The 10,655-nt window shown below is 35.6% G+C and overlaps 1 protein-coding gene across 2 annotated transcripts; it reads right to left on the reverse strand.

Moving 5' to 3' along the window:
* Nucleotides 1–288: 288 nt before the first annotated feature.
* LOC128189439 (uncharacterized) lies at nucleotides 289–10,613 on the reverse strand. 2 transcript variants are annotated; one of them, XM_052861049.1, is made up of 8 exons: nucleotides 10,516–10,613; nucleotides 9,942–10,062; nucleotides 8,770–8,895; nucleotides 8,602–8,679; nucleotides 6,416–8,241; nucleotides 4,303–4,478; nucleotides 3,481–3,659; nucleotides 289–3,273 (listed from the first exon to the last, which is right to left on the reverse strand). In XM_052861049.1, the coding sequence occupies exons 2-8, from the start codon at nucleotides 10,054–10,056 to the stop codon at nucleotides 3,026–3,028; spliced, it is 2,748 nt and encodes a 915-aa protein (XP_052717009.1). In that variant the 5' UTR covers nucleotides 10,057–10,062; nucleotides 10,516–10,613; the 3' UTR covers nucleotides 289–3,025. The 2 variants fall into 2 exon arrangements, with proteins under 2 accessions (XP_052717009.1, XP_052717008.1); XM_052861048.1 differs by having other exon boundaries at nucleotides 10,504–10,596.
* Between the last annotated feature and the right edge of the window lie 42 nt (nucleotides 10,614–10,655).

The raw sequence follows: 10,655 nt of genomic DNA on the forward strand, positions 1-10,655 counted from the left end.
TTATTATCCCCCAGATTCGAAGTTACGACCAGTGATAACTCAGACACAGTATAGGATCAGGTTCATAAACTTTAAATCAGAAGGTGATGCCAAAAGTATAGCACACGCTTCTCACTGAGTCATTTCTGGCTGTTGGGTAGAACAGCTTAAAATGGAGTTATGCAAAAGTACGTATACACCCTCATTTCAAGTCATGGTCCAGAGTCTGCACAGCTCTCGTATGTATTGGTTGTGGTTTGTGTCGATGGTATAAACACCAACCAAAAATAAGACTGATCAAAGATTTACTTTTATCAAAAATGTGATATTTAATTCCATTGGAAGAAAGTATTTAATTATAAAACTGGTTCAAACACAACTTGTGAAACGCTTATTTACATTTACATGCATTGCACAAAAAGCCATGGCTGTGTTAAATTATACAAAAACAAAAACCAGTTAACAACTCAAATGTTTAAGCAAACCTGTAATGCCCATTCAAATGATAAACATTATTATACATTCATACAAACATGTAAGTCTCAAGTCCAAAATAGAATAAGTGTACATTTCCAGTCTGCGTAACATAACTGATGTACGATTCAATATGCAGTAACTTAAATTTGCTCGATTTTAGCTCCTACATTTGAAGGAGGATGGTTCCTACTTTTCAAGTTCAAAATACTGCAAGGAAGAATTGGGAAAAAAGACAAAAGAGATTCAAACTTTTGTTAATTTGACACACATCAATTTTTTTATTAATATTTAGCGACACCATTTTTCATTCTTCAAAGTGATATCTATAACATGTAACATTTCCCTAAAAGAGAAAAGTCTTTAGCATATTGTAAAATAAAATTTTGAGGATTTTTTTAAAATTTATACTCAGAGGACCATAAGTTAAAAAAGTAGGTCATTGACCCAGTTATGGGAAAGCCTCTGAATTAAAGAGGGTTTTCATTCCAGTCAACGAGGGCAATAATGCTAGCACAAGTATAAACTTATAAAGTGGATATGTATAGGCGTGTGTATTCTCACACACACATAGTAAAGCAAAAAACAAAACAAAACAAACAAAAATAATATTAAAAGAAAAAACAAATAAAAAAACATTGGTGTCCACACCAGTGTATTTCTGGTCTGCCACAATTGGAACAAACGGGCAATTCTGCCTCAGCACCAGCATCCAAACACCAATGCAATGTTAAGGGTGTAAAAGCATGTAATGGGACTGAATCATGTTGGTAATTTTTGGATAACACGCCAACACGGAACCTTCATTTGTACTGTACCTTGATTGCTTCTACATCTTTTTACTATCTTAATCTTGAACAGTAATGTAATCTATTTGGATCTTAGGATAAACCATATATTTTATAGCTTGGTACCAACTAAGGAATGCCAATAAAAATTATGTTTATCTATTTTCATTTACATACAAGTTCATGTACCGGTACTATCATACTAAACATATGAAATTGAAATCTCATACACAAACTGAATATTGTCATCCTCTCACTGAAATGTTTGAAATTTTAAGAACATTGAATAGTCAATTCACAAGTCAAAGGTGGTAGCAACCAATATATGTGACATTCAGATAATTTTTTTTTCAACATAAATGATGTCGGCATGAAATACAGGTAATAAGCCAAGTACATTGCATCAAAAGGAGTACATGTATAAATTGATGCAAAAATATTATAGCAAATCATAATACAAATTTATAAATTGAAAAATATTGGGATTGAATTTCTTCCTTTCTTTTTTTTTTTTTTTTTTTAGTAAAAATTGTATGTATAGTAAAGTATGATACAGCAGTAAGGTTAAGTAGGCAGACATCACAAACAAACAACTTCTAGTACTGGACATGTACCTGAGGCTAAGGTAAAGTCAGTTCTATTTGCCAAACTAAGTGGACTGTCAACAGAGAACATTGTCAAAATTCAACATTGATGTAACAGTATAGAATATTGAGTTTCAAAAACATTACTGGATTTGTAGTAAAAATGTATATATCTCTGCATACAATTTAACAGGTGCACAGTAAGTCGAAGAATGCTACTTTTGATCCAGAGACATATTCCCCTTTTGGCTGGCTACATTTTGTTTCATCTCCTCTATGATACCAGAGTTCAAAAAATTGGGTGGAGTTGTAGTGAAAATACAAATACAGCAAAACTCGAATATAACAAACACAGATATAGCAAATTTACGGTTGTAACAAATTCTTATTCATGTCCCCGCAAAGTTCGTACATAAACCTATAGAAATTTGCAGTATATAATGAACACAGCTACAATGAGTTTACAACTATAACGAAGTAATTTTAAGACCCCCTTAGGCAAAAGTATTTTATCATTCATATAATAATTTTTTTTTTCTATTACAAAATCCATTGAAGATATATGCAATTTTCAGATGCATTTAAAAAATACCCAAAATTTTAAATATTATTCTATTCTTTTTTTTTAAAATTGAAGGTAAATGATTATATTGAATTTTTTTGCAAATGTCAGTAATATTGATTTTATCATTATTTACTATAACTTGAAGTACTGTCATTACTGTTATTTTATAACAAATTTGCCAGAAGATTTCTTACATATTCGCTATAATCATATAATGAATTACGGCTATAACAAAGTTTTTTCTATGGTTCATTATAAACAAGTTTTGCTGTATGTGCTGTTAAAATGTGTACTGTTTATAGTCTAACAGAACATCTCCAAGGGAGAGTTCCAGAAATCTGTTCAACTTTGTTGAACCTTCTCCATGTACTATGGAGCTATAAATGTCACTAAATTTGTAGTAAGTTCTAGTTGTTCATCAATTCAGATAGCCTTAACATACATGTATGCAACATATCAAGGAGAAATTATGGCGATTCCATCACTTTCAGAATGTCAATGAGTTCTCCTGTTGACATGAAACATGGAATTCAAAGTAGATCAGTAGTGAAAATGTTTGTACAAATGTGTGCACAGTACCAGTTCTTCCCACAATGCACCTTGTCTGAACAGACACACAGAGATTCCTCCTGTTCTCAGCTAGCCACTTCCTGTTGCTGTTGCTCTTCCTCCGAGATCTTGTGATTGGCGTATTTGCTCTTGTGCTTGCGACTGTCCATGTGCTGAGCAAACTGGTTCTCTCCGTTCACGGTCACGTTACAGATGCTGCAGTAGTAACTCCCACTCGGGGTACGGAAGTTGGAGTAGTCCCGCCCTCTTTTCCGAGACTGCTGGGTCTGAATGGTCACCACATTGTGCTCCTCTCCCGTGAATCCTGTGTATCCTGAAATGTTATAAAAAATACTAAAATTTAATTTCTTCAATTTCAGATTTACTACTGTCGAGTAAAAGATACGGTAATGTTAGAATGTCTTGAAATTAATTTTGATATATTAATGTCACCTATAAAGTCAAAATCAAAGATATTGGAAGAAATATAAATAACGAAAAATAAATATCAAATCAAAGAGAACCCTCCCCTCCCCATTACCTCCACGGCCTCTGCCCCTGCCCCTCCCTCTAACTCCCCATCTGCCTCGATTTGTGTCGGCTGCTTTCTCCAGAGACCTTAGTTTGCCCTTGTGTTTGGCTCCATTTAAATGGGACTGCAACTGTTCGTTACATGTCACCTGAACACTGCACATCTTGCACTCAAATACAGCACCATCTCTGTGGAGGGAAACACAAAAGCAATGAAACTCTACAGTAATATCTGATAACTTCAAAACACATTTTTGAATTTTACATCTTCTTGTAAATGTAGTAGGCCAACACATATTATTGGTCAGTTTAGTGACATATAATTTTAAAATCAAAATAAAATGTGGGTGGCAAGTGCATATATTCAATTCTATTTTTGGGGGGCCAAATGTGAAAAAGTGTATGACCATCTGATTTTTTCCTTTTTGCATAAAATTGAAAGAGTTATTCCCCTTTAACAATGGTATAAAAATGTATCAAAGTGATAGCATTCGCCGACGCCACAATGCAGCAATTCTAGGGAGACTTCATCAATGATTTTGACAATAAACAAATGCTAAAAGCACCAAAAATGATCAAGTTTACTAATATTTTCCAGTTGAAAAAAAACAAACAACTCATAACATTTAATAACAGTTGAATAGTTTTCCTTTGGAACACCACAGATTGGTCTTTTCTACGAACTATACTAACAATTAAGACATATTCATTGGTTGACAATAATTTGAACTTTTAAAATGACATTTTAAAAAAGTTACATCAATGAAGAAAATCAGCTTAATATGTATCCAAGTGTAATTTACTTATGGCCATACATCAGCCTGTATCTTACATTTTAACGTGTTGTTTGTCTGTGTCCGATATCTGGACAATGCCCGCTGCCTTCAACTTCTTGGCGTGGTTTTTGCCTTCGTAGTGTTGAATGGCTTGTTTTGGCGAGTTGAAAGCAACTTGACACAACTTGCAGTACACACGGTCATTTTCATCCTTCATTTTCTCTATAACACTCTGAAATAAAAATTTTGCTCCAAGTTAGAAACAAAATGAATGCCTTTATATATAAATAAGACCTAAATCCTAAATGCTTCTGTAAATTCCTTGTTTTATGCCAATACTAAATTCCGCAACTCTACTGTTTTGTATCAAATCGCGGAATATGAAATGGCGATCAGCAATTTTTTGTTATACTTTTTTATAGGTCATAACTTTCTGAAAAATTAAAAGTGAGATTTTAAAATTCTGAGGGTTTCCTCTCGCGATTTTATGCAAAATTAATTCTTTGCAATCTACAGTATTAATTTAAATCAAGCCTTACATAAGCACATCATCGACTGATATCAATATTCTTATCTATATTATGAAGAGCATTTATTCTAGTGCTTCAAACTTAAACCTAGGGAAAGAACTAAAAACCCATATTTATCATTTGTTCGACTCAGTAATGACTCAGTTATTTAATGTCATGATTTAAGTTGAAAGTTTCCAAAATTTATTTTTAAAGGACTATATATGATAAGGGCCTAAAATGGCCCCCTAAAATGAACATCATCATTTTACTATCATTCTTTGTTTTCTTAGTACAGATATGTATGTGATGTGTTTACATAATATTCATTTTGGTTCAAGTGCCCATAATTTAGAAATACGACATTGTAAAGACAACCTTTTCCCGCCATTTTTGCATTTTTAGCGTAAAACAGCTTGTTTTCAAGCAGTTTTTCCTTCCGAAAACACAGAGTGCATTCTTGAACAAATAAAATATTTTAATCAGAGATGTATCTAGCCAAGACTAATAAGTGACAAAAAAATTTTCCTTGTTCAAGCATGCGCTCTATATTTCCCATTCGTAAATAGATAAGAAAAATGTCAATTTTTGGCTGATTTTGATTGAATTATAGAAATGGTGTCACTTCTGACGTCATATACTGCCAGTGAGTGCAAATAAATCAAATAAATAGATGAAAAACATATTTTATATCAACTCTTCTAAAAATTTTGTTAACATTTTATTGTACCCGAAACACTTAAAAAATGGCGAATTATGGGGGACAAATTTAACTCTCATCATATATAGTTCTTTTCATTTTTTTATGATGATACATGATATTAAATTTCTAATTGGTAAATAAGAGCAAGAAACACAGCTTTTAAAAAAAACTTTTGTTTTGTAAACAAGGCTTTTTCCAACTTTTTGTTTATGGTATTTGTACTAGACAGTACAAAGATTGTATGCATACATTTATTATGAGCTTGCCATTTAATAATTATGAGGTTAAATGGTTTTTAGTGATTTCCACATCTCGTTTTGTTTTTCACAGGATTGAAATGATATTTTCTTTTCAGAATCAATGAACAAAAAACAAGGCAAGAGCCTTAAAAGCTTGTTTACAAAAGAAAGAATTAAAGGCTACGGATGTTTATTGCACATTTTGCTTGACAATTAAAAAAACCTCAATTAGACATGTAAATTTTCAGCTAAATTAAGGCTTGAAGGAGGTATGGAACACTAATGTGGATAAAAATACATTACATGTATTATCAAAATACTTTCACTGATTTAGAACTTTCAAACTTTGCAATATTTGTCCAAAGAATATATTTCAAAAATTTTGGGAAAGGTAAATTTATAAAAGCTCCAGTGGGATTCGAAATTATGACTTATACATGTAGCTTCGTAGGTGATGCTCTAACCCATTGTGCTTTGCTGTTAGGTAACAATTTTGAGAAGAAAAAAAATGAAGAAATTATATTGTTTATTTCAATAGGAAGTACGACATAATTTGGAGATGTGTTCCATACCACCTTAAGTTATTAAATAATAAATATATTATAGTTATATAATTGACCAAAAATAAGATACCCACCATTCATTCTCCCAAATATACATGATCTCAACCACAGATATTTGAAACCAAAAAAAAAATGGTGAAATTTTACAACCGTACCTCACTCATGGCCTTATTATCTTCTTCTTCTTCTTCCTTTGGTTTGTCATCAACTGGCTCTGTAACTGGATTTACCTCTGTGACAAGGTTAACTGTGGTCACAAGGTCGCCCTGAGCCGCTTTCTTTGCCAGAGTGGCCTCCAGGGCTGCAGACTGCCTGTACAGCCGGACTTTCTTGGCGTGGTGTTTGCCATTGTAGTGAGACTGGGCTTGGGATGGGTGATTGATTGTCAGATTGCACAGTTTACAAAATAAGGGACTCATCATTTCTTCCAGTGCCTTCTCCACATCAGGGTCAACTGGAAGATCATCCGTGGACCTCCGCTTCTTGGCTGGCGAAGGCCCCGTTATGGTATCCTTGGACGTGCTGTCTGGCAGAATGGCAGCTGCATCCTCAGGTTGTTCCAGTTTTTCTGTTGAAAGTGACTCGGTTACAACAGTGTTGTGTTCCACTTTTGGGAAAACTTCCGTACCCATCTCTGCTTTAATGGCTGGGGGTGAAGATGAGGACTTTACTACTCCCACCTTGTGTTCCACTTTACAAGTCTTTTTCACAGGTGGCTGCTCATTGGTTTCAGATTTCACCTCAACTTTATGTTTTTCTGCTTGCTTTATGTCTTTTGTATCATTCCTATTTGTGGACATGGCTTTGTTATCACTCTGAATGTCTTTAACACCGTCATTCTTATATGTGAAAGATCTTTGGTTACGATCAACTCTGTTGTCATTATGTGTGAGATTTGGCCCTCCTCTTCCCCTCCCCCTATGACTAGATCCACCTCGAAAATGAGGTGGAGGCTGGTTTTGTAGACTACCTCCATCATCCCTGTACCTGCCTCTACCTGACATCCCACCCCTATCCATTCCACCACGCCTTCGTGGCCCTCCACCTCTATCTCCCCTGCCCCTCATCCCGACTCTCTCTCTTCCCTGATCCCCTCCTCTAGGATCCCGGTTGCTGTCGGGCCATCCTCTGCTCCAGTGTTCATTCCTATTCCATCCTTTATCCATATGATGATATGGTCCGTAAGCTTCCTCCACATGTGGATACATCTGATCATATGCACTTCCCCTATTATCACTATATCCTCTTCTATCTGGAGGACCATCAAAATTATTATTCACTGGGGGCATCTGTGGTGGTGGTGGCCCTCTCTTGTAACTTGAATCTTCGTACTGTTTTCCATACTCAAAACTATCACCTCTGTAACTTCCACTGTATGCTCCCCTATTTGACCCTTGACCTCCTCTGCCACCTCTACTTGAGCCCATCTCATTAAATGTCCTCCTTCCCTGTTCGTCTCCTGGCTTTTCTGGCTGGCTTCTGTTGTTGACCTGGGGCGGAAAGCTGTCCCTCCCTCTTCCAGCTCCTGCTGCCTGTCCTCCACCCCCTCTCTTCTCCAGACGGGGATCTCTCTGGGGAGGAAGCTTCTGTTGCGGATGCTGATTGTTGTTTGCATTGCTAGCACTCTGTGTCTTTGCATCTTGTTGACCTGTGTAATTAGACTGTCCGTAAGAATCCCACCCTGTTGATGATACACCTTGTTCCTGTGAATTGTTCATATAGCCATAGTAACCATCGTATCCAGATCCATAATAGCTGTTATAGTTGTAGTCTGCATTCTGGTAGGAGTCGTAATTAGCCTGACCTCCTACGCCCGGAGGGTACTGGTTTGCAGTCGTGTAGCCAGGGTAGTTCTGGCTGGTGTTGTAATAGCCAGAAGTGTCCTTGTACTGGGGATAACTCTGTGTCGCAGGATCTGCTGTAGTAGTAGTAGCATAGCTGGATTGCTGATCTTGGGCAGGGTTTTGTCCTCCAGTCCATTCTAACAAAACAATACAAATTTTTTTATTAAATGCAGGTTAAAGAAATCTCAGTAGTAGACAAATACATGCAAAATGTGCCTATACAGCAGAAGAAAGTATTACTGAGGGTCTAGAGTACAAAAGCAAAAGTATGTATTCATTCCAACTTTGTTCTTAGCTGAAAGGATTAATATTTTGTTCAATATTAATGTTCATTTGTCACTTGGATTAGGTACATGGGACCATATACTATAGTACTCTGTGACACATTATTTAAAATATGTATATTTGAGTGAGTGAGAGAGATTATATTATATTTGAGAGAGAGAGAGAGAGAGAGAGAGAGAGAGAGAGAGTAGTTACAATTTGTCAACAAATACCTTGATTACTGTAATTGTATTGGGTATTTGTAGTGCTTTGTTGGGGTGTTGCTGTCTGCTGGCTTGCAGTGGAATATCCTTGATAAAAAAAAATACCATAATCAGAATACATGTACGATAGTTACAGCATCATGCATCAATGAAGTACTGTCATTATATTGTGCATACCTTGATATGGATTGTAAGCTGTCTGTTGATATACATATTGGGAGTTGGGATCACTGGTGCCTGTAGTATTACTAGCTGCTTTGGGGGCTGTCTGTTGGTAGTAAGAACTGCCTACTGTGGAGTAACCTATAAATATAATACGTGTATTCACTACATCACTTGAGCTGTTCAAGAGAGACTAAAAATTCCAAACATGGTGAAAAGATGAACATGATGATATGTCATGATAAAAATGATGACTTTGGTCAATAACCTAAAATCAGGAGAAAATTAATCATCACAATCCAAGGTACCGGTATGGAGTCTGCACAGCTCTCTCTTATGCTTGAACATATTGTTTCTTAAAGCTGAATATCATGCTCTATCTGTTAGATAACCATTAAACCATTTACAAATTCTGCATATAGTGAACTCTGACCTCATCAGCAGTAAACTATGCTTTATCCTCCGACTATGCTTTTCTTGCATTGGTCAACGCTCTAATGGACAACAAAATACAACTTGGGAAGGCTAGATGGGAGAGGATATTCATACAAATTGGGAGTGGTTTGCAACAATGGTGAAAATGATGTCAACAACTATACTTCATTAAAAAGGAGGACATTAAAGATCTGTTAATTTCAGACATCATTACTGTAGATTCCTTATTTTACGCGAGCACTTAATTATGCGATTCCTCTGTTTTGTATCAAATCGCTAGAATATAAAATCGCGATCACCAATTTGTTGTTATAATTTCCTATAGTTCAAACCTGTCTGAGAAAAGAAAGCGAGACTTTAAAATCTGGGAGGGTTGCCTCTCGCGATTTTACGTGGAAATTAATTCCTCGCGTTTAAATAGGAATCTACAGTATATCAGATTAAAAGGTTATTACATTGTTTTGCTTTTCATTTGGTGATGAATTTGATAAATTTCATAAAAGAATAATCACCATGCATATAGTTAGCTAGCTAGCTAAGACATGCAGGCCCAATTTCTTTATCTTCCCACTTTAAGGGTTCAATCCACTCTTCTCCTTACAAACCTTTGGCAGATTAAACGACCAAAAACTGTGGCTAATTTTCATTGGTTCCAAGTGTATAGCTTTGTGAGGACAGGAGCAGATTAGAAACCCTTGACTAATGGTAAGATGAAATTCTTACTTACTTATCCTGATAATTAATGTACTTACTCTGACCATAGTGGACTGGCTGCTGCTGATAGCCCTGCTGTGTTAGATTCTTCTCTCCCGACTTTTTAGGGGGTGGGGGAGGAGGGGGCGGTGGGGACTCTTCTCGAGATGTCATTGTGGTCTGTACAACGAAACAAAGATTAATTAAAAAATCAACAGAAATAGCGAGACATCTTCACTATAGAAATGAAATCAATAGCTACTTAAATGAAACTTTGTAAACTGGGATGGGGTTTGTGTATCGTGTGATGATTATAAAGATGATTATTTATGTATCTCTTATTATACAGTAAATTTTGTTTAAATATAGCCTTTTTAAGATTAAGCGTCATTTGTTATCACCACAAACCATTAAAAGGGCATTATTCATTTTTGATAAAGAGCTACATGGTGATACTTATTTGATGTATCATGTTCCTTAGCAAAACAATGCCGTCAAATGTATCAGAGACAATTCGAACTGGAGCACATTGCCGTTTTACAGTTTAAAATGGTTGCCTTCTACTGACAGTCATTGCATTCCGGCATTTCACTAAAATCTAGCTGAAATATTCAAACTGACCGTCATGCTTACATGACTGCGACACCAAACACCATTAGATAATCATCAATGCTCACAAATATTGAATTCATCAATGAACATGTTGAATCGGCTAATCGACGAAAAACATATAAATCAGCTAAACTACAGTAATATTTTCACTTAAAAAGAAT

This window comes from Crassostrea angulata, chromosome 6 (assembly GCF_025612915.1).
Source record: "Crassostrea angulata isolate pt1a10 chromosome 6, ASM2561291v2, whole genome shotgun sequence".
NCBI lineage: Eukaryota > Metazoa > Mollusca > Bivalvia > Ostreida > Ostreidae > Magallana > Magallana angulata.